This window comes from Protomyctophum bolini (genome assembly GCF_963924005.1).
Source record: "Protomyctophum bolini genome assembly, chromosome: 5".
Taxonomy (NCBI): domain Eukaryota; kingdom Metazoa; phylum Chordata; class Actinopteri; order Myctophiformes; family Myctophidae; genus Protomyctophum; species Protomyctophum bolini.
Window position 1 is genome coordinate 31917576 of NC_137866.1, and position 25330 is coordinate 31942905.

Below are 25330 nucleotides of genomic sequence, written 5' to 3' on the forward strand. Positions count from 1 at the left end.
TTTCATAGTTTCGCTTAATTACTGATTCAACCCTCCGCAAAGCAGTGTAACAAACAAGTCTGGTAATTGTGATTTAAACACGCACCTATTACTCAAACACACACTTCCTCAAAGTTGCAATAATGCTTGCAAACAATCACTTGATTTTGGCCATTTTATTAACTATTATCTAATAACACACTCATACACATACAAACACACTTCTACTACTTCTGACCCGTGTTAAGACTTAGTTCAACAGCGTCAACTAACTGTCCTTTTAGCCAAACATTTCACAAGATTATTCAGAGACTGTGGCGCTTAGGTAATAAACTCTAACACACGAAGAAACACAAAACACATACTATTAATTCACAGATTAGCGACTGCATAAACGTATCATTACTTGCGCAAGCAGAGCGCGCAAGTAATAATTTCGCCCGTTCTGTGTGCACCGTGCCAGCCAACCCGCCACTTGATGCGTATGCAAATAAAACAGCAAATGTGTGCCTGGTTTGCTGGGACCAGATTACATAAATGACCATATGTCTTACGTCATCATTTAGAGCTAGTCATACGTATACTATATACATAATCAGTAAAATAAAATGGCAAATTGTGCCTGATTTGCTGGGACCAGAGTATGGTGTGTATATGTATGACTAGCTCTCAATGATGACGTAAGAAATCACTTTGACTCACTGACAATTTGTCAACAAATACAAACTAGACTAATAATATGGTAGGGAGTGATTTGTTTTTTATCTTATGGTATTGATGTATTTAGGCAACTAAAACTAGACAAAAACGAAAACATGTCAGATGACTAAAATAATGACAACCCATTCTGGGAGGGAACCCCTTTTGATGTTTTAAGCATTGGATGTTATACTTTAGCTATTGAAAAATAGCATATTAACAAGCTCATAGCGCTACGAGCTTGAATTAGAAGACATTTTTTTAAATGTTGACGTCAGGCCTAACACTAACAGACCAAACATGTTCTACACAGCTGGCCCATACTGGCTCTACTTGAAAACAACAGTTATCATCACTACAGCATATCTGGAAGATCTGCAATACCGGTCCGTACCACGTCTCCGACCACTGTAGTGCAACTGCAGACGGGCTTTTTACAGAGCACCACACCGGACTCTCTCTCTCTCTCTCTTTCTCTCTCTCTCTCTCTCTCTCTCTCTATATATATATATATATATATATATATATATATATATATATATATATATATATATATATAATGGAAGTCAATGCAGGACTTTTGGTATACATCACAACTTATTCGCAGACCTACAAGCTCACACAACGTGTCACTCTGCAACTCGTTGTGTACTGCTTTTTTAACACAACGTAATCTGTCCGTAAATTTGACATACAGTATGGATTGAGAAAGAACGATTTAGGCGTGTTTCACAGATCTACAGTCACACCATTATACAATGTGACTTAATACAAAGCACATAAACTGACAATAACATTCCCGCTAGGAAGGTGAACTCACATCCAGATTAAGGCAAATTTTACATTACATTTGACATTTTACCTTAATCTGCAGAGGAGATGCTGAAGGAAAAGAGCCTGCTTCTTCACATACACCGGTGTTGAGTGTCTGAGCATCCACTGAAGGAAGGGAAGGGTACTCGTCAAAGGCTAATTAAACCTTTGTCATAAGGGCCCCCAGGTGCTGAAACAGCCTACCAGAGGAACGTAGTTTAACCAGATTAACGAGTTTTAGAATAATCCCTCTTAAAAACACACTATACAGGATGGGTCACTGAGCCGACTGACCTCATGCTTCAATGCATGAGCGCTTCTTTTCACCTGACGGGGGAGAGTTTTAGGCCCCCATTAACCACTTCCAATAATATTTCTTATAATATTACAGTTTTTAGAGCTGGGGGCGTGGGGTATGTCATATAGCAATTTTGGGCATGTTAAGAAGCGCTTTTGACACCCCGTGGATTGTGCGAAACGGCCTTGAATTAGTCATGGGTGTGTTTAAGGCGTGTTTGAGACGTACCCAATCAACATGTCCGTACTATTCTCTTTACCAGTCAGCTGATGTCACACACGGAATGCGCACTTTGGGGATCGTTATATTACATTTCTTCAGGCTGGCACCATAGAAGACATGACATATGACTTTGTCACATTTGGGTTAATTATTCCTATAAATCGTTTTGCACTGCATGCTGTCACCTTTATGCCTCAAAATAATTTGTTTCTATTGAGAAACACCAGTAAAAATTTATTTTAATTTAAATTATAATTATATTATATTTGAAATGAGTAATGAGTTGAATGCGTGGTGCGTAATGCTGTGGCCCGTGATGGTATATGGTCTTCGCTCGTAGCATTTTATTGAAGAAGACTTGAATCGGGTGTGATACAGCGTATGAAAGGAAACTTCCCAAGGATTATGGAGATGTTTTTATATTTTTTTAAGGTTGAGAAATGAAAGAATTATGGCCGTTTCTAATCTCAACATTTTACAAAAAAAAGACGCATCCAAAGAGCTGTTGAAACAAGTAAATAGGTCTATAAAAATAATCCCAAATAAGCGCATAATAACAGGGGTCTGTAACCTATTTTAAATGAAGTGCCATGTTTTTATTTTCTAGATAGTGAGTCTGCCATATCCAGATTAATTTTAATGACACCACATTAAAATAAAAAACATATTTTGATTGTCCACAAATATAAAATTCTTCCATCTTTTTAAATATTTTCTTGCACATTGTTATAATGATCATTATATATCCGCCTGCAGTCAGAGTTCATAGTTTTAATGAATGAATGTGATGCATTGTGAGCTGGTAGATCTGCTATTTTCAAAAGTAATCTTGGAAAAATGTAATTACATTTTTGGATTAGCCGTCCTTAGTTGGGCAAATGCATTCATATGGGGATCCTTGACATGGGAATGTGCTGTGTGAGGATCACTGGTTTAAACAACATTAGGAGAAAAGCCCAAATAACCACTTTAGAAACAAGAAAAGCAACCACAACTACCAATATTTACAAGCAACTTTACAGAAAAAGAAGCCGCTTATAATAAACAGACTTGGCAACACTCCAGCAGCCTCCCAGAGACGCTCAAGTGTAAAATCAAACATTGCTTTTTGCGTTTATGAGGTGGTCAGACCCACGTCTAATCGTTATGCGCGGAGTGTTTTTAAGTCAAGGGGCTTAATAGCAAATTGCGCAAAGAGAAAATAATTAACATATGGACACTCCCACAATGCTAAAATATTCAGGAACGCCATATGCCATATGTGTGTGCGTTCAACACGGGACGATAAGGCTTTCATAATACCATTGTGCGCAGAGCGAGGCCAATTTATGTATTACCCCAGTGTAAAATGGAAGTGGTTAATGGGGGCCTTAGTATCTTTCTTTAGCCTACCAGCATCATTTTCACACTGTTGAGTACACCCTTAATTGTTAGCTGCTATGATAATTGCCATGCGTCATCATATTCTCATGTTTCTCTTTTGTATACACACAGTGGTCAGCTGGATTTTGCAATCAATCGGTGCATTCAAATAGTCTGTCTTTACATCCATTTGCAGCAGGACTAATTCCTCCTGTGCTGTCTATTGCATGATCACTCTCACGCTTGTCAAATCTGCTTTGGTTGAGAATGTCTCTTCCCCTGCCTTCAGCCTTTTGCTACCAACCTCACCTTGTATTTATCTGATCCATCAGTCTCACGCTTTAAAACAATGGATACAAAACACAGTTTAAAAGCAAAAGCAAAAAATACAACGTTGTAGCAGAAAACACAGAGGTTAGCCATATCCTGCCTAAACAGGTGGGTTTTGAGGTGGGTTTGAAATGTGGTGATTGAGTCCATGTTTCTTACATACGGGGTGAGGTGAAGGGCCAAGCGGCTGAAAGCTCTTGACCCCATGGTGAACAGACGGGCAGGGAGGACTTTCAGTTTGATGGAGGAGGCAGACCTAAGACATTGGTTCCCAAAGTGTGGTCCGGGGACCACTAGGGGTCCTTGAGGGAGTTCCAGGGGGTCTGCAGCCAGATGATAGTTTGGAACCAAATGGACCCTTATGGGTCTGTAACTCTGAGAGTGTACAAATGGAATCAAATTTGGTTCCATTTGAACACTCTCGGAGTTAAATTAACATTGATTTTACAATATAAATCTGGGTCTCAGAGATAGAAATGCCATTACATGGGAGTCCGTATAGCCTGTTGCATATCCAACTGGGGGATCCTTGAAATGAAAACAGTTGAACATCACTGAAACGCTTCTCTTATGGGCGTCCCTGGCATATGTTTTCTAATGGGGGGTCCGCAGGCTAATGAGTGTCATTTTGGGGGTCCTTGACATGAAAAAGTTTGTCGACGTGAACAAGGTCAGACAGGTATGGGGGGGTTATGGATGGCCTTGAATGTATGAAGGAGGATCTTATAGTCACTGCGGCATTTAATGGGAAGCCAGTGGAGTTGGTGTAAAACAGTGTTCAATAGGAAGCCAGTGGAGTTGGTGTAATACAGTGTTCCATAGGAAGCCAGTGGAGTTGGTGTAAAACAGTGTTCGATAGGAAGCCAGTAGAGTTGGTGTAAAACAGTGTTCGATGGGAAGCCAGTAGAGTTGGTGTAAAACAGTGTTCGATGGGAAGCGGAAGCCAGTGGAGTTGGTGTAAAACAGTGTTCGATAGGAAGCCAGTGGAGTTGGTGTAAAACAGTGTTCGATAGGAAGCCAGTGGAGTTGGTGTAAAACAGTGTTCAATAGGAAGCCAGTGGAGTTGGTGTAAAACAGTGTTCGATAGGAAGCCAGTGGAGTTGGTGTAAAACAGTGTTCAATAGGAAGCCAGTGGAGTTGGTGTAAAACAGTGTTCAATAGGAAGCCAGTGGAGTTGGTGTAATACAGTGTTCGATAGGAAGCCAGTGGAGTTGGTGTAAAACAGTGTTCTATAGGAAGCCAGTGGAGTTTGTGTAAAACAGTGTTCGATAGGAAGCCAGTGGAGTTGGTGTAAAACAGTGTTCGATGGGAGCCAGTGGAGTTGGTGTAAAACAAGGGGTGATAAGATACATGGGGTTCTGGAGATGATTTGTGCTGCAGCGTTCTGGACCAGTTGGAGCTTATGGCACTGTTGGGAGTGAGTGAGGGGCGGAGGGCCGGAGGCGGTTGATATTTCTGAGGGGGAAGTATATAGGCGGGCCGGATGGTGTTGGTGATGTGGGTGTGGAATCATATACTGTAGGGTGCTATCGAGGACGACATCCAGACTCTTCTTAACCTGAGGAGTTGTGAGGTTGAAACTGGGTTGCTTGGTGAGTGTGGATTTGGAACCAATGAGGACTAAGTCGATTTAGTTTTTGTTTGCGGAGCAGGGCACTAGCTGTGGCTTTTTCCTTTATTTTATTTTTTTATAGATGGATAGACAGCAGGCTGACAGGAAATGGGGAGAGAGATGATGGGGGGGGGGGGGGGGTGACATGCAGCAAAGGCCGTCGGGATCAGGAGTCGAACCCACGACACACTGCCAGACTGGACTACCAGCCAAGGTGCCTGGGCCGCTGAACCACGGCCCAGTGACGGGTCTTTGATCACAAACTCTATGTAAGCCTTGGAACATTACTACACGTCAAGACGGCAATACAAAAAATAATAATAATCCGGTATGGGGTCTTCATCAGGGGGTATAATTAATTGGAGCCCTTGTCAGTCTTCTCCACTATCCTTGGCATTGAACTTAGTCTCTGGATCTTTCTCTGTGCGATCTTTCTCAGACTGGAGCTCATGTTTAAATATTTTATGTATTGTATTCAGGAGGAGGACTTGATCCATATGATTCTCTCTTAGCACAGGATTTTATTACATTTCTTTCAAAACTATGACTATGTGTCCACTTTTACTGACCTTGATTACTGTGTGTGTGTGTGTGTGTGTGTGTGTGTGTGTGTGTGTGTGTGTGTGTGTGAGAGAGAGAGATATCTGTATGTTTTGTTTTCACCATTTAAATGACTCTACTAAAGAGCTCAGAGCTGCTGATGGTGTCATGATGGAAGTGAGTCACGTTGCAGGACGGGAGAGATTCCAGCCAGCCACTATCATCACACATCTTTTGTTTATACCGTTATTATGAGGCCAAAAACACCACATTCTGCACGGCGTTTCGCCTCCTCGACCACGCCCACTCGTTCTGTATGGCGTATAATGAGTCCCGTTGCAGATCCATCCAGTGAATGGAGCTCTCCTTAACCCACTTAGACCTCAAACATCTTCATGTCAAGGACATGAAGATGTCTTATGAAATTGGCCGCCGACCCCCATCTGAAAATATGTAGTTCCAGGGACCCCTCCCCCAGAAGCAAATATTTTACTTAAAAAGATTTAAAAAAAATAGCAGACCTACAAGTTCAAGGCGCGGCACTCTGTGCAGCGCTATGAGCTTGTAGATCTGCTATTTTTCAACAGCTAAAGTACAACATAATACTTAAACACCAAAAGGGGTTCCCTTAACCCATTATAGGTGGGAACCCCTTTTTGTAACCCTTCCCTTCTTGGGGTTCTCTACAGTTACAGTATGTACAGTAATGAAAAATTACAAAGAAATCATGCTGCTATATATGTTATGTTTGAAGTTTTTCATAAAACTTAGGTCAGGATTTAGAAGGCGTTTTTAGAATCAGCCACAGGCCAGATTCTACAGAATGTCTTTTAAATAAATCAGGACAGTTTTCTGAAAGTGTTTCTATATCGGTGGCTTTTAAACTACCGGTATTTCATGTCAAGGACCCCAGAAATTGTATTTGGCCGCCGACCCCCATCTGAATTTATTTTTTCCAGGGATCCCTCCAGAAGCAAGGATTTGAGTTAAAAACGTCTGCTCTGAAATAATTATATATTCAAAGATCTGCTTCACATTTTCACGATTTTTCAAAAATAGCAGATCTACAGGCTCGTATGGCGGCACTCTATGCCCCGCTATGAGCTTATAGATCTGCTATTTTTCAACGGCTAAAGTAACGGCAAAATACCAAAAGGGGTTCCCGTCCGGAATGGCTTAATGATTGTCACTGTTGTCGTTGAAGGTGTAATTATGAATGCTGTCGGCGTTGAATGATTGAATGATTGTTTGCGGCGGTGCTTGGGGCCTGGGTGAAGCCAGCGCGCACACGTAGCCGCGCCTCGTTTCGTTTCCAAACCGCCCCGCTCTCTCTCGCTCCGCGCTTATGAAAGGAATTGGCGCGGGTCGACGCCTGTCACCAGGTGACCCGTTTGAACGATGACAATGTCTACCCCATTGCTCATATCTCGCAGCTCATCGTCTGAACGGTCGTCATTTTTGTGTCGCAAATGACATGCCCACCCCCCCCACCCTCAGCCCCCGTTAATGGAGCATCACACCTAGGTCGCCGACAGCCAAATGGAATATTGAAAAATGGCATTGTTTGCGCGTTGCACGCGATATACCAACAACTCTCACATCAATATTAGCCTAGGAAGCGCCGAATGGAGAGGTGACACTTGTTTTGGTGTGTGAGTGAGTGGGCGGTTATAGTTGGTTGTGCTGCCACCATATGTCCTCCATAACGATAATGGTGCATGGGCATCCGTCGGCAGACTGACACACACCGCCACCTCATTACCACAATGTCCCCCACTAATGTGATGTGAGTAGTTCAGATGAAGAAGTCATGTTCTTTTATTTCTTTTATTTTTTCTTTCTCTCAGACGGCAATATCCTGAATGTCATGGATGGAGCTCATTTGGACTGTGTGGTGAAAGGCCACCCTGCCCTGGGCCCTGTGATGCATCTCCTGCCAGAGAACATGCTGGTGTCTGGCCACCAGGACATCCCAGGACTGACGCCCTCTCCAACAGGTACATGTTGTTGTTGGGTGGCAGGGACATGTGGGGCGGCGGTGGCTCAGGGGTAGAGTGGCTGGATGGTAACCGCAAGGTTGCTTGTTCGAACCCGGGCTCCCCCAGAGTTGGTGTCGAAGTGTCCTTGACTGAACCCCTAATTGCTCCCGATGTGCTGGTTGGTCCCTTGCATGCATGGTTTCCGCCGCCATCGGTGTATGAATGTGTGTGTGAATGGGTGAATTGATGCACATCTATGTAAGGCGCCTTGGATGCGCCTTGGATGCGCTATATAAATGCACCATTTACCATTTACATGCACATCAAAGGGGGCTTCGGCCCCTGCCCTTTTACCCGTCTGTAAAACAACTGCCCTCTCCAGACCACGAATGCCGCATTCAGGAGAACTGATTTTTTCTGAAGTCTCCTGAACTTAAACACATTTGTTTAGAGGCGTGATGTCACGAGGCGTGACCATATATGGAGGCGTGATATCACGAGGCGTGGCCATATATGGAGGCGTGGGTGACTAACTAACTGACGGACGGGAGATGCAGGTTTTCATAGTGAATGCGACCTATGGACACAAGAGGTGTTAAGGTGCATTCAGACTTGGATGGTTAGAGCGGCGTGATTACATACAAAGTCAATGCAAAGACGAGGATTGCGCGAACGGGCGCGGCGCGACCTGGCACGGTACAAATGGGACGAACCGAGGCGAATATATATACAGTATATATATTTATTCAGGTCTAATTCCTCATGGGGGCTCGAGCCCCGCCGCCCCCACAGAGTCTACGTCACAGACTGAGAGTGTGCAAAAGACGCCACTTGAGAGTTCCCTGGACAGCACTTTGAAAACCACTGAGCTTAGATGCTGTAATGAAAACCGACAGTTTCAAAGTTTATTGAAGTTCATTCCAGGTAGAGGGCTCGAGCAGAGTACATGAAGACCCTTTTTTTTGGGCACTGATGAGGCAGTTAAATCGTCCTGTTATCATGGGCCGTGAGATGGGTTCGACGTGATATAGTGAAGTGTGAAGCGAGGGAGCTGACGAAAGATTGATTTATAGATGAAGGTGTATCAGTGAAGCAGCCTAAGGCCAGTCGGGGACGGCCGGTTCACTTTAGCATACAGATTGCAGTAATGATGGCTAAGTGATCTATAACGGCTAATAAATCTTTGCGTCTAGCGAGGTGGAACGAACATTCACAAATTAAATACCACCTCGCCGTGATCTAATACCGTGGCAGCGACTCATGCTTCTTTAGAAACCGCACTTTAGTTTCTTAAGCATACTTTCAAAATGTGGTTTATAGCACAGTTCTTCCCAACCACTGGTACAATGTACCTGTGCTTGTCCCACTGGTACGTGGGCCACTTCCCACTGCTATGGGGGACATGTCCCACTGGTACGCGGGCCACTTCCCACTGCTATGGGGGACATGTCCCACTGGTACGTGGGCCACTTCCCACTGCTATGGGGGACATGTCCCACTGGTACGTGGGCCACTTCCCACTGCTATGGGGGACATGTCCCACTGGTACGCGGGACACTTCCCACTGCTATGGGGGACATGTCCCACTGGTACGCGGGCCACTTCCCACTGCTATGGGGGACATGTCCCACTGGTACGCGGGCCACTTCCCACTGCTATGGGGGACATGTCCCACTGGTACGTGGGCCACTTCCCACTGCTATGGGGGACATGTCCCACTGGTACGTGGGCCACTTCCCACTGCTATGGGGGACATGTCCCACTGGTACGCGGGCCACTTCCCACTGCTATGGGGGACATGTCCCACTGGTACGCGGGACACTTCCCACTGCTATGGGGGACATGTCCCACTGGTACGCGGGACACGTCTCACTAACGTGTACCTATGCTGGTACGTGTTCCACTGGTACGTCTAATATGGTACATGCACCTATGCCGGTACGTGAAGCATGTCCCACTGGTACGTGCACCTATGCCGGTATGCGGGACATGTCCCACTGGTACGTGTACCTGTGCTGGTACGTGGGACATGTCCCACTGGTACGTGTTACCATTATGCTGTAGTAATATAGCAGCGCCGGGTACCATTATGCTGTTTTAATATAGCAGCGCCTGCGGTACCATTATGCTGTAGTAATATAGCAGCCCCTGGTACCATTATGCTGTAGTAATATAGCAGCCCCTGGTACCATTATGCTGTAGTAATATAGCAGCCCCTGGTACCATTATGCTGTAGTAATATAGCAGCCCCTGGTACCATTATGCTGTAGTAATATAGCAGCCCCTGGTACCATTATGCTGTAGTAATATAGCAGCCCCTGGTACCATTATGCTGTAGTAATATAGCAGCCCCTGGTACCATTATGCTGTTGTAATATAGCAGCCCCTGGTACCATTATGCTGTAGTAATATAGCAGCCCCTGGTACCATTATGCTGTAGTAATATAGCAGCCCCTGGTACCATTATGCTGTAGTAATATAGCAGCCCCTGGTACCATTATGCTGTTTTAATATAGCAGCGCCTGCGGTACCATTATGCTGTAGTAATATAGCAGCCCCTGGTACCATTATGCTGTAGTAATATAGCAGCCCCTGGTACCATTATGCTGTAGTAATATAGCAGCCCCTGGTACCATTATGCTGTAGTAATATAGCAGCCCCTGGTACCATTATGCTGTAGTAATATAGCAGCCCCTGGTACCATTATGCTGTAGTAATATAGCAGCCCCTGGTACCATTATGCTGTAGTAATATAGCAGCCCCTGGTACCATTATGCTGTTGTAATATAGCAGCCCCTGGTACCATTATGCTGTAGTAATATAGCAGCCCCTGGTACCATTATACTGTTGTAATATATTAGCCCCTGGTACCATTATGCTGTAGTAATATAGCAGCCCCTGGTACCATTATGCTGTAGTAATATAGCAGCCCCTGGTACCATTATGCTGTTGTAATATAGCAGCCCCTGGTACCATTATGCTGTTGTAATATAGCAGCCCCTGGTACCATTATGCTGTAGTAATATAGCAGCCCCTGGTACCATTATGCTGTAGTAATATAGCAGCCCCTGGTACCATTATGCTGTAGTAATATAGCAGCGCCAGGTACGCTACTTGAGGCCTCGCATGACACGACGCGGACTACCGATCCCCGACGACTCTTTGCTGCGTGTCCTCCCCGGTATCTCTCTCTCTCTCCCTGTTTCCTAAAAAATAATATCTTAAAATGCTAAATGCAATGCTCTTACTTAAGTAAAACAATCACATTTTTTTTCCCTCCACTGAGTGCTGTATGGCATGGCATATTACTTTATTGTCAGTTTGCACTGAAATTTGTCTTGCGACCCAGCGACCTCGTATGCGACACATATAGGCCTACGCACATTTGACATAACACAAAACCGAAAAGAAAATACGATTACATACATAGAAACATAAACATGTCCACAGCTCAGTCTAGTCCTGGCCAAAATCCTGATTAAGCCTCAAGGTCGACTGATGGTCAAAATACCTCTCCAGTCTACCCGTTACTACAGACTAATAACAATAGAATAGATATTACAATCGATGGGTTATTTATAAACAGCCTCTGGCCTCCTGGAACAATGCATGTTGTACTGGTTACACTTCCAGAGCAGGAACAATGCATGTTGTACTGGTTACACTTCCAGAGCAGGAACAATGCATGTTGTACTGGTTACACTTCCAGAGCAGGAACAATGCATGTTGTACTGGTTACACTTCCAGAGCAGGAACAATGCATGTTGTACTGGTTACACTTCCAGAGCAGGAACAATGCATGTTGTACTGGTTACACTTCCAGAGCAGGAACAATGCATGTTGTACTGGTTACACTTCCAGATCAGGAACAATGCATGTTGTACTGGTTACACTTCCAGAGCAGGAACAATGCATGTTGTACTGGTTACACTTCCAGAGCAGGAACAATGCATGTTGTACTGGTTACACTTCCAGAGCAGGAACAATGCATGTTGTACTGGTTACACTTCCAGAGCAGGAACAATGCATGTTGTACTGGTTACACTTCCAGAGCAGGAACAATGCATGTTGTACTGGTTACACTTCCAGAGCAGGAACAATGCATGTTGTACTGGTTACACTTCCAGAGCAGGAACAATGCATGTTGTACTGGTTACACTTCCAGAGCAGGAACAATGCATGTTGTACTGGTTACACTTCCAGAGCAGGAACAATGCATGTTGTACTTGTTACACTTCCAGAGCAGGAACAATGCATGTTGTACTGGTTACACTTCCAGAGCAGGAACAATGCATGTTGTACTGGTTACACTTCCAGAGCAGGAACAATGCATGTTGTACTGGTTACACTTCCAGAGCAGCCGTGGTATCCATTCTCAGACGGTGCCCTAGTTATGCCCAGGACCCGCACAGGCAGACACAGGTTTTGTGAATTTATTAGGGCTATCAAACGATTAAAACTTTTAATCAGATTAATCACAGCTTAAAGAAGAATTCATCATGATTAATCACCATTCGAACTATGTCCAAAATACGCCATGTTTTTCTGTATAGTGTTGTGGGAATGATAAGATAAATGACAGAAGGCGGATATACATTTAACTATACATAATGTATGTTTTCATTCTTTATAACAAAAAAGTATGGCAGGATGGTGTTTCTCTGTCTCTCACCCCGTTGTCGTGCTATGTGATTTGAGCCGCTGCCTATGTGAAGTCTCTTATGGCAATAACCAACTTGTGTTTTTTTCTCATCCAGATAGGGCTAGATAGTGCAGTGTGGATGGGATTTATGGGGCGAGTCATCCAAGCATGGATTAATTGCGTTACATTTTTATAATCTGATTAATTTCACAATTTAATTAACTCAGTTAACTCACTAATTTTGACAGCCCTAGAATTTATACATAAGATACAGTAGCACTAGGTACTTTGTAAATACAGGTCCCTGCACACTGCTGCGTTTTTCTGATTTTTAGATGTCCAGTGTGCAACCACCTTTACTGTCACTTTATCAGCCTGGACAATTTTTTGTTTTCTTTTGTTGGTTTGTTTTTTCTCTTTTCTTGAGAGAAAAGTGGAGACTTTTGTCACCTTCTTGAGAGAAAAGTGGAGACTTTTGTCACCCAGTGAAGGCTCCAAGGATGGAGGTGGGGGTGTTTTTATTTCATTTATTAAATGTGGTGCTATAGAGTTGAGTTGAGTTTGAGGTGATAATTCAGTCTGCACATTTTCACAATATATGACCTTCAGCTTGATGAAAACACTTTCCCTTCTAGATGAACTGCACTGTGTTTTATTGCAGCTATTATGGAGGAGAGATGCTTTTTGAAATGTAATAATGCATTTCATGCCGTCTCGTACTGATAAGAACATTTGTGTGAAAGGAAAGACAACGCAAAACAAAGGCAGACGAAACACCTGCACGGAAAATCCTGCAGAACCACCTACTGACATGTTTGCACCATTGGTGAGATGCGAAAATACCTTTCGCTGTGCTGTACTTGTACTGTACATTGACAATAAATTGAATCTCATCTCATCATCTCATCTCATCCACCTAATCCGCTCTCATCCGGTTTAGTTTTTTCTAATCTAATCGCTCATCATCCATCGCTCAAACACAATGCATTCCTACTGAAAACATGTCAGGGTATCAGATTCCTTCAATTATGTGTTCATTGAAGGAGGCACCGAACGCAACTATGTTGTGCGCATGCATGCACGGCACGGAAAGAATGCTTTTGTTGCTCATTGTCCGTTCTAGTTGCTATACGGCCAAATGTTATGAAAAGTCCTCTGTGATGTTGTTCTTCCTCTGTGAGCCTGCTGGATGGGGAGATGGGTTGTACGATATTGTTCTGGTCGTCAACACTCGTGTACCGCTGAGGAGATGGAGGTCAAGGTGCAACATCTGACCAAATAGGACGTTTGAACCCGAGTGCCGCGCTTCAATTCAAGACCATGGAATCATTCAGGACTTTTCCATTACTTTCGAGTAATTGTGCAACCCTACCTGTCTGACGCACCTGAAAGATGCCACTCCAGGACACAGGATTAGTAGGAACGACCTCACCTGAAAGCAATAAAAAAAACATTAGACACAGTTTGCTGTCTATAACATTATGCCATGCATAAAATAGCTTGAAAATGCCAGCCTTTACTGCAGGGGGACTTTGGTCTATCAGAAATTGAAATGCAGTGTACTTAGAAGTACGTTTCCAAGCAGTGAATGTAATGAAGTCTGACAGTGCAGACACAATCATTGGGAGTCGGCGAGAGCTATATGTTGGCGGGCCAAATCCCCTCCATTTTCCGGGTCTGTGAGCAAGCCGAGACCTAAGCTGCCGACTTGCTATTCACAGTGCATATACAGAGCCGTCCACCTCCCCTCCCAGAGACAAGGGGTCTCAATGAAACGCTGCGACGGCTACAGTACATTACACTTTGAAGAGATTACAATCACACCCGCTATTTTCTTTTTTTCTTTCCCGCTCTGTTGTGGACTGGAGGTGGTGATTGCGAAGGCCCTTCCACTGCATCCGTTGGGCTGGAAGTGCTTTACCTCTCAATTGGATCGGATAAAGTTCACACGCATCCAATTGGAGGCTGTTTTGTGGTTGTTTTGTCCCAAGAACTCGTATCAACCCCAACCTCTCTCTCGTTCGCTCTTTCTCTCTCCACCCTCCCTCTCTTGCTGTCTTTTAAATATTTCAGTGGGTATTGGGCAGCTAGCTCACAGCAAATCAATGGAGCACTAATTCAGATGGAGTTTCGGAGGCTCACAGCAAATCCAGCTGACAGAGACTATAATTAAGGCATTGAAATGCAGTCAAAGCACCGAGCCTATAGCCCGCAAAACACCTATACTGACCCTAACTAACCCACCGAGCCTATAGCCCGCAAAACACCTACACTGACCCTAACTAACACACCGAGCCTAGCCTGCAAAACACCTACACTAACCCTAACTAACCCACCGAGCCTAGCCTGCAAAACACCTACACTAACCCTAACTAACCAACCGAGCCTATAGCCTGCAAAACACCTATACTGACCCTAACTAACCCACCGAGCCTATAGCCCGCAAAACACCTACACTAACCCTAACTAACCCACCGAGCCTAGCCTGCAAAACACCTACACTAACCCTAACTAACCCACCAAGCCTAGCCTGCAAAACACCTACACTAACCCTAACTAACCCACCGAGCCTAGCCTGCAAAACACCTACACTAACCCTAACTAACCCACCGAGCCTAGCCTGCAAAACACCTACACTAACCCTAACTAACCCACCGAGCCTAGCCTGCAAAACACCTACACTAACCCTAACTAACCCACCGAGCCTAGCCTGCAAAACACCTATACTGACCCTAACTAACCCACCGAGCCTAGCCTGCAAAACACCTATACTGACCCTAACTAACCCATAGCCTATAGCCTGCAAAACACCTGTACTGACCCTAACTAACCCACCGAGCCTAGCCTGCAAAACACCTACACTAACCCTAACTAACCCACCGAGCCTAGCCTGCAAAACACCTATACTGACCCTAACTAACCCACCGAGCCTATAGCCTGCAAAACACCTATACTGACCCTAACTAACCCATAGCCTATAGCCTGCAAAACACCTATACTGACCCTAACTAACCCATAGCCTATAGCCTGCAAAACACCTATACTGACCCTAACTAACCCATAGCCTATAGCCTGCAAAACACCTATACTGACCCTAACTAACCCACCGAGCCTATAGCCCGCAAAACACTTATACTGCCAAAACGGGTATATATTGGTTTCTTCATCCAACTTAAGAAAAAGCTATACAGTATGTTTCTACTGGTCGTGACAAAGGATGGCTTAGAGAGGGCATGTGGGTTTGTGGGACACACACGCTCACAGGCACACGCACGCATGGACGCACGCACGCACGCATGTGCACACACACACACACACACACACACACACACACACACACACACACACACACACACAGTAATAGATGCCATAATGCTATCTCGTACGTGTGGATGATTCTTTTCCGTCTTCTATCTGGCCTGTAGGAGACGCTCTCCTGAGACCCCAGCTGCTGGACTCATGGTCCTACACCCTGGACAGACTGAGCGTGTCCCTCCAGCCGTCTCTGGAGGTGTTGGAGAGACGACTGCTGCAGCTGGTCAACGACGACTGCCACAACACGGTAAGGCTCTTGGGTTTGCCTTTGGGTCCGTGTGTAGAGACCGGATGTTTGGCCCGTTCACTCTCCCTCGGCCCTCTTCTTCCGGTGGTGCGTCTTTGTTGACATTCCTACTAACAACGAACTGGGAGTTGCTGACGGATTCAGCTGCGTAGCTCTGAATCGGTCTAGAGAGATGGTCTTCATGGAGACGCTACTACAGGGCCACCACTCTGTTCTGAATGCCGGATGCTGCATTAAAACTCATTGAAGGCCAAGTGCTGATTTGACTTATTTTTCACAAGTTCATACGTTTTTAATTGATAACATTGTGATCATGATTTAAGACAGATGATTTTAGAACTCTCGTTCTAAAGAAATGGAACAAATCTATGGTGGCATGTGCTGAACTATTGCCATTTAGAGGTGGATGAGTTGCATTCCCATTTTAATTTTGGACAGTGAAGTAAAATATGCATCTGAAGACATTTGAGGTGATAAATAGGCACTGCAGTAACATAAAGATTCTTCAGCAGCAATGCCTCTCTGTCTCTCTCTCTCTGGCTAAGATTGTGATTGGCTGAGACACAACCAGGAACTGGACTTTATTGATAGATCACAGTAAAGTTGTTCGGATCGGGACTCGAACCTGCAACACAGTGTCATGCTGGATTACCGCTAAACCGGACCAGGCCAAATACCTGTATTTCGATGTTTTATTATCGTGAGAACGCATTGCAACAGGAATAGAAAGCCTGCCATTTCTATTAGCTTGGATTCTCCATGGATTCTCCATCGATGGTGTCACTGGTGGACGGTTTTCTGAACTGCCCTCCAATGAGACACAGAGTAGGACAATTTATTTTATTTTATCATGAACATTGAAAAGTGGTGAAGTGGTCCTTTAACACATTCCGTACGTAGCGTACTACATAGGACGTCTGAGAACGTCATAGGGAATCGAACAGTCGGGTGCATACGACGTCTGTAGACGTCGCATCCTCAATGATGATACCAGGCGAGAGAAGAATATTCTGCATTTTTTCCTTCTTTTTTTTTTCAGTTCGACTTTCGACCACCGTATGCTACACTCTCGGCTCATGTTAGCTTACCGTTGACTTAGCTGTTAGCGTGGCAGAAAAAATGCCTTGTCTCTCCTAATCCAGTGCGCTCTCCGTGGTCTTGAGCTGACGGATATACTAGCGCTTCATTTCTGCTCCTCATCCGTCTCTCCCGCAAAATATGAACGCTTTTTGGATCATACTGTATATATCGTATACATTAAAACAATAGCAATGTAAGCTAGCAGTGTAAAGCAAATATTTTTTTCCGTATTGTTTCCGGGTCGTGGGTTTCAGAGTAAAAGCGGCCATGTCTTTCCAGCACCCCAGAGCTCCTATTTTGAAGGAATCCCGGCGCTGATTGTGTTTTAAGAGGAGACGTTGAAAACCTATGATCATGGATGTCTAGAGAAGGCTTGACAATATCGGTGGTTTTGGGTAGGGCTGACCCAAAAAAATCGATTAATCGACGTTCAATCGATACGCACGGGAATCGATTTTTAAATTTTGAATCGAATAGTAATTTAAAAAAAAGCGTCCGCTTTTGGTCCGCGAGACGGCCCCATTTGGTCCGCGAGCCATGCTTGCGCCTCGCAGCACCTCGCAACGCCTCCTCTTTCCCCGTGTTAACAAGGAAGGCAAGCGCATGCACCACAGCTCAGTGGACATTAAATATAGGCTACCTTGTTTGATAAGTCATATAAAAACATTACTTACACGAAAATGAAAATATAAACTTCACAGATTATAGATCACTTGGAATTATAACAATCTGTTGAGTATTGCCTGAATAATGCCACTATAAAATCTCAACTTTTATCGATGAGCCATTACGCTGCTTGGATTCACATGGTGAGTGCGCTCAGTGCACCGAAGAATTGATATTTTTTGCTCCTACAGACCCAGACCAAAACACCTTTTCTCTTTGGCATTTAATTGCACCTGATCGTATTATTGTAATAATGTAGCATATACTATTTGCCTGTGTTTTGTCTTTTAATTATGCTTTTTTTTTTTGCGCCGATGGTGATGCGATGCTCCACTTGTTTCAGCCTGCAGGCCTACAGCACTTTGGTCAGCTTTTATTGTTTTAAATGTGCTATATAAATAAAGTTTGATTTAGGCCTATATTGGAGCAGGTGCTGGCAAATAACTAATTACTGTAATGCAGTGAAGTTGCGCAAATGTCAACTCAATTAGCAAGTGGAGCTGCATGCATTCTGCACTGCAGTCTGCAGATCTCTTCTTAGAGTTTACTTTAATATTATGGTTTACTTTCAACCATAAACCATAATATGATTGACAAACCTTGGATTATAATTCTTCATCGACCAACAGCGCATGCAGCATGACTAGGTAAATTTAACTATGTGGGATTTCTCCATCGGCATCGCATGTCGATAAAAAAATGGGATTTCACTAGTGGCATTATTCAGGCAATACTCAGATTGTTATAATTCCAAGTGATCTATAATCTGTGAAGTTTATATATTTTTTCCCATACGCACACTCACAGTCACATTAACTTTATGATCAATCAAATCAACCGTGGTTGATTTTATTTCTGACAAGTGTCAGGCTTGAAAAGTTCATTCATGTTACCGTTCGTTTACAATTGACAGAGGAGTTTGGATTATATATATTTTTATTTGATGGAGAGGTAATGCCTGTTTCAGGCAGTTGACTTGTTACGGTCGGATGTTTTATTAAGCCAAATTATTTGTGCGTCACTGCTTTCATGAAGGCTGCAAGCCTGCTACAGTTGTTGCTTATTGTTTAAAATAAATGAGACCAATACAAGCATGCCTTTCTCTCCGCTATATCGTTGTTTAAGCCAAAGAGTCACTGCTCGCGCGCGCACCCCCCCCCCCCCCCCCCCCCCCCCCCCGTTGACGTTTCGAAGCGTCGACGTTCGAAACGCGGGAATCGATCATCAAATACGGAATCGAAGGTCAGCCCTAGTTTTGGGGTGACATAATATTATCGTTATTTCCCAGTTCTGCTTGCATTCTCTGTGCCATTATTTCTCCTGGCCGCTGCTGCTGCTATATGCACAACCAATCAGCTGTTGGCAGTCCCTGCACGCCTGACCCATATTTCTCCTGCTGATACTAGCAGCATTTTACTTATTGATAATAGCCAGACATGAGAAAGATGCTTGGGAAGAGCCTGGGGAGTTTAATCAGATGTTGGAGAATGACTTGTGGTGTTTTGTATCTGTAACAGCAACCTGTAGCGCCTGCAGACTGCACTACTCTAGGTTCAAGGAGTTGTATTGTCATTACGAACGACATTTGTTTACTCAGGGTTCCTCAACTTTTTCATGTCAAGGACCCCCAAATTGACACTATAACTAAAGAATACATCTCATGGATGCACCTGGGAGGCTGGGACGTATCCTCAGTGATGTTTCCCTGGGAGGCTGGGACGTATCCTCAGTGATGTTTCCCTGGGAGGCTGGGACGTATCCTCAGTGATGTTTCCTGAGGTCAACAGGATGCACCTGGGAGGCTGGGACGTATCCTCAGTGATGTTTCCCTGGGAGGCTGGGACGTATCCTCAGTGATGTTTCCTGAGGTCAACAGGATGCACCTGGGAGGCTGGGACGTATCCTCAGTGATGTTTCCTGAGGTCAACAGGATGCACCTGGGAGGCTGGGACGTATCCTCAGTGATGTTTCCTGAGGTCAACAGGATGCACCTGGGAGGCTGGGACGTATCCTCAGTGATGTTTCCTGAGGTCAACAGGATGCACCTGGGAGGCTGGGACGTATCCTCAGTGATGTTTCCCTGGGAGGCTGGGACGTATCCTCAGTGATGTTTCCCTGGGAGGCTGGGACGTATCCTCAGTGATGTTTCCTGAGGTCAACAGGATGCACCTGGGAGGCTGGGACGTATCCTCAGTGATGTTTCCTGAGGTCAACAGGATGCACCTGGGAGGCTGGGACGTATCCTCAGTGATGTTTCCTGAGGTCAACAGGATGCACCTGGGAGGCTGGGACGTATCCTCAGTGATGTTTCCCTGGGAGGCTGGGACGTATCCTCAGTGATGTTTCCTGAGGTCAACAGGATGCACCTGGGAGGCTGGGACGTATCCTCAGTGATGTTTCCTGAGGTCAACAGGATGCACCTGGGAGGCTGGGACGTATCCTCAGTGATGTTTCCCTGGGAGGCTGGGACGTATCCTCAGTGATGTTTCCCTGGGAGGCTGGGACGTATCCTCAGTGATGTTTCCTGAGGTCAACAGGATGCACCTGGGAGGCTGGGACGTATCCTCAGTGATGTTTCCTGAGGTCAACAGGATGCACCTGGGAGGCTGGGACGTATCCTCAGTGATGTTTCCTGAGGTCAACAGGATGCACCTGGGAGGCTGGGACGTATCCTCAGTGATGTTTCCCTGGGAGGCTGGGACGTATCCTCAGTGATGTTTCCTGAGGTCAACAGGATGCACCTGGGAGGCTGGGACGTATCCTCAGTGATGTTTCCTGAGGTCAACAGGATGCACCTGGGAGGCTGGGACGTATCCTCAGTGATGTTTCCCTGGGAGGCTGGGACGTATCCTCAGTGATGTTTCCCTGGGAGGCTGGGACGTATCCTCAGTGATGTTTCCCTGGGAGGCTGGGACGTATTCTCAGTGATGTTTCCCTGGGAGGCTGGGACGTATCCTCAGTGATGTTTCCTGAGGTCATTAAGGAGGGAGGCTGGGACGTATCCTCAGTGATGTTTCCTGAGGTCAACAGGGTTTCACCTGGGACGTATCCTCAGTGATGTTTCCTGAGGTCAACAGGATGCACCTGGGAGGCTGGGACGTATCCTCAGTGATGTTTCCTGAGGTCAACAGGATGCACCTGGGAGGCTGGGACGTATCCTCAGTGATGTTTCCTGAGGTCAACAGGATGCACCTGGGAGGCTGGGACGTATCCTCAGTGATGTTTCCTGAGGTCAACAGGGTGGGACGTATCCTCAGTGATGTTTCCTGAGGTCAACAGGATGCACCTGGGAGGCTGGGACGTATCCTCAGTGATGTTTCCTGAGGTCAACGGGGTTTCGGGTCTACTACCAACATACCCCTCACTCAGGCGACCCAGCTGGGGTTGATCAAATCCCGACTTACGTCCCAGTAGCTACCCTCGATCAGTCCATCAGGGAATGAGCAAGGCCACACAATCACGTAGGCTCTGTGGGTTGACTCCTGACCGGGCCCCTATGTCTCACCAGGTCCACTCCTGCTCTCACCAGGCCCAAGACCTGTGCGTTGCACCAGACTCCCAGCACCAGGCACTGCATTGGTGGATTATAATGGCCCTCCTAAAGGCCTCAGAGGTTTGTTGGGCTTCCTCCTCACAGAGGACACAGGCTGGGGCGCTAACCCATACTGCTCACCCGGCAGTGAGCAGTATGGGCACTAATTAGCCCCCCATTTGAAAAGATATGCCAGGACTCCCATAAGGGAAGATTGTTACGGCTCTTAGCAGTGATTCTCAACCCGTTCAATTTCAAGGACCCCCAGTTTCACATGCATTAGGCTACAGACCCCTCATTTAATGGCATTTCTATCTCTGGGACCCCAATTTATATTGTAAACTCTATGTTAATTTAACTAACGGGTCCATTTGTACACTCTCAGTGTTACAGGCCCATAAGGGTCCATTTGGTTCCAAACTATTATTTAGCTGCATGGGGACCCCCTGGAACTCCTGCACTTTGGGAACCACTAATCTAAAAAACACTTAATAAACATAAAACCTAAAGTGCAAAAAACCCGAAAAAAGCAATTACACAACCCACTAATATAGCGGGGCAGCAGCACTAATAAACAGCATTAAAAATAAACAGTTCATGTGTCATCACAGCTGAAGTTCATATAATGTTCCGGCTTTAATGTCCTGGCTCAAGTTCATGTGTCACAGCTCAAGTTCATGTGTCACAGCTCAAGTTCATATAATGCAGAGTTCATGTGTAGTCTCTCAGATCACTAGTGCAAAGGTCAGAGTTCAAGGTCTAGAGTTCATGATTCTCACAGCTATATAAAGAAGCTTAAACCATTTAGACCTGGGAACGATTCTACAAATGTCTTCTAAATATTTCTGAAAGTTTTCTGAAAAACCCATGTTTCTATGTCAGTGGTTCTCAAACATGTTCATGTCAAGGGCCCCCAAAAATGTATGTAATTGGCCGCCGACCCCCATCTGTTATGAACAATATGCTGTTCCAGGGACCCCCCAGAAGCAAAGATTTGAGTTAAAGACGTTCGCTTTGAAAGAATATATATTCAAAGATTTGCACCACATTTTCACAACTTTTCAAAAATAGCAGACCTACAAGCTCGTAGTGCGGCACTCGGTGTAGAAAGTAGAACAGAATGCTTAAAACACCAAAATGGGTTAATATTAATACTACGCAGCCACAGACTGCCCGAAGGGAGGGGGACGACCAGACCGTGTGCAGAGTGTGACATGATAAGTAATGCTGGTCAGAGTTCAGAAAGTTCTACAACTCCCTCAGAAAGCAAGCATAAAGTGGAACTAGGCCGTTTATTTTATTGTGGGACATGAGGTGACATTGAGTTAGAGTTATCTACTATTCTATTTTTGGAATAATCCTGAAAGAGGTTCCACTATGATTACAAGCCTTGGTGCTGTTTAGCACCAGTTTCAGTTTGTTTCTTTGTGTATTCTGAAGCCATATGCAGCATATGGGGCTCACTGAGCCCCATATAGGAGGTAGAGCAGGTCGTCCAATGATCCGTGGGTCGACGGCTGGAATCCCGGCCCCTCCTGTCCACATGTGGAAGTGTCCTTGGGCAAGGCACTGAACCCCACATTGCCTCCAGTGGTTGGGCAAGGCACTGAACCCCACATTGCCTCCAGTGGTTGGGCAAGACACTGAACCCCACATTGCCTCCAGTGGTTGGGCAAGACACTGAACCCCACATTGCCTCCAGTGGTTGGGCAAGACACTGAACCCCACATTGCCTCCAGTGGTTGTGTCCACATGTGGAAGTGTCCTTGGGCAAGGAACAGAACCCCACATTGCCTCCAGTGGTTGTGTCCACATGTGGAAGTGTCCTTGGGCAAGGCACTGAACCTCACATTGCCTCCAGTGGTTGTGTCCACATGTGGAAGTGTCCTTGGGCAAGGCACTGAACCTCACATTGCCTCCAGTGGTTGCCACCGTTGGTGTGTGTATGTGGAAAGTGAGGACGCAGGCGTTGACTGTTGACCGCTTCACCTCCCAATGTATGAATGAATGGACCATTGTAAGCGCTTTGAGTAAGCACGTAGTGCATAGAAAAGTGCTATAAAAAATGCAATCCATTATTAATATTATATGCAGACATTGTTCTTGTTTGTGATTTGAGGAAGAAGAAGAAACGAGAGAGCTGGAAGCATGACAGCTAATAAAGCATGGGTACCGTTCACGGCTACACCTGAGGTACCGTTCACGGCTACACCTGAGTAAAATCTTAATGTATCCATTTGTAACTCTTGGGAGTGTAACCATTGACCCTTTGTTGTTGTTTTCGTCGACTAAAACTATGACGGAAGAGATCCAGTATAAGTCATTTTACACTTGGTTGTGTGCTGAAAATAGCCGATGTACAAGCTCACAACGCGTCGCAGCGTGACGCATTCTGAGCTTGTAGATTGGCTATTTTCAGCAAGTGTAAAAACAGTCATTACGACGGCATCAAGGCCTGCCAAAATACATTTTAGTCGACTAAATCAGCTGTACATTTTGTCGACTAAAATCCTATGATATTGAGTCGACTAAAACTAGACTAACACTAAGACATTCCAGGATTTAGAAGCCAGGCAAGTATTCATTGTTTTATAGTCATCAGGCCGGAACCCTCAATCTGGAACTTCCTTTCCCTCAAACCGTAAGAATAACAATACAAGCGTGACTCGTTCTCTCGTAGCCTGTGGCTTTTATTGGGATAAATCAGTTTACGCCTAATATATGTATATAATACGTATTATATACAGTACTGTATATCTATATAAGGCAAATTCTCTCTTGGAAGAGTGGGAGCTGGCAGTCGTTCGTTTTTTTCCCACACAAGCAGGAGACCTGGGTGGGTTGGAATTAGGGTGGCCACCTGCAAGACCTCAGAAAGGAGGACACTTTTTGCGGGGCTCGCTAGTCGCTCCCCCGAACCCCCCCCCCCCCCCCCCCCCCCAGATTCCAGATATTAATATTATTACTACTACTATTGCACCGCACCTGATTTTCACCACCATCCTCTCCAGCATTATGTCCACAGAGAACATATATTTGCTAATTAAATTAACCTTTTTAAATTAGGCTATAGGGTACCACAAAGGCCATTCATTTTATAATCAATTTATTTTATTTCATGTTTAGATACCGGTATGTTTTATGTTTAATCTCTTTCTTGTGGGGTTTTTTATACAGTCTTATGGTCATCGGTGTGGGACATAGAAATAGAATGAAGCCAGTAGCCTATATGTATGTTCACAGTGCTTTAGCCTCCCTTTCTTTATGATGTCGAGCTCCATATTGCTCATTAAATGTAGTTTTTCATTTCGGCATATTTGGTTTATTTATCTCTGCATTAACTATACTAAATTGAGAGCTCAACAAAGTAACAAACCGACCATCCCACTGGCAGTGTTGCCAGGTTTTGGAAGAGAACCAAGCAACCATGTCTATGAAAACAAGCCCAAAAGAAGCCTGACTAGGCTTAGTAGCCTATTATATAAAACAAGCCCAAAGTCGCTTATAATTAAGCGGACATGGCAACACTCCGAACGTCTCCACTCGCTTCGGAGCTGAGCAGCGCTGCAGAGATTTTAATACCCAGGCAGACGACGTAAATGACAGTTATGGCACAAGCACTGTATATCACAAAAAAACTGACAATTATGTGTCCGGCCAGAGGTTGATGTGAGAGGAGGACAGGTGGGTCTAAAACCGGACTGTCCGGCGTGAAACCGGACGTCTGGCCACCCTAGTTGGAATCCCTGGTGTTACATTTGCAATGACCTCTCTGCGCCGGCAGAGGCTATAGGATTGTAACTTTAAACCACTGATGGTGCAGTGTCAAGGGGATTATTCTACCCCTTCTAGACACAATCGGATGACATTTGTATCCATTTTTAAGACGGTTGCTCTATACACTCTTCAATTGACAAGATCTCTAGGCAGCTAGCCTGGGCACCATTTCATTTCGGTATATGATCCGTGCTGGAGCCGGATGATATGCTTACGTCATGTTGTAGGCAATGGTTT

General features: G+C 45.0%; 1 protein-coding gene across 1 annotated transcript in view; it reads left to right on the forward strand.

Moving 5' to 3' along the window:
* The window catches only part of nphp4 (nephronophthisis 4), a 268172-nt gene that overhangs the window by 53558 nt on the left and 189284 nt on the right, over positions 1 to 25330 (forward strand). Inside the window, exons 5-6 of the mRNA XM_080762891.1 lie at positions 7703 to 7852; positions 15902 to 16038. Coding sequence (XP_080619017.1) covers positions 7703 to 7852; positions 15902 to 16038 — 287 coding nt within the window. The remainder of the gene's footprint in view (positions 1 to 7702; positions 7853 to 15901; positions 16039 to 25330) is intronic.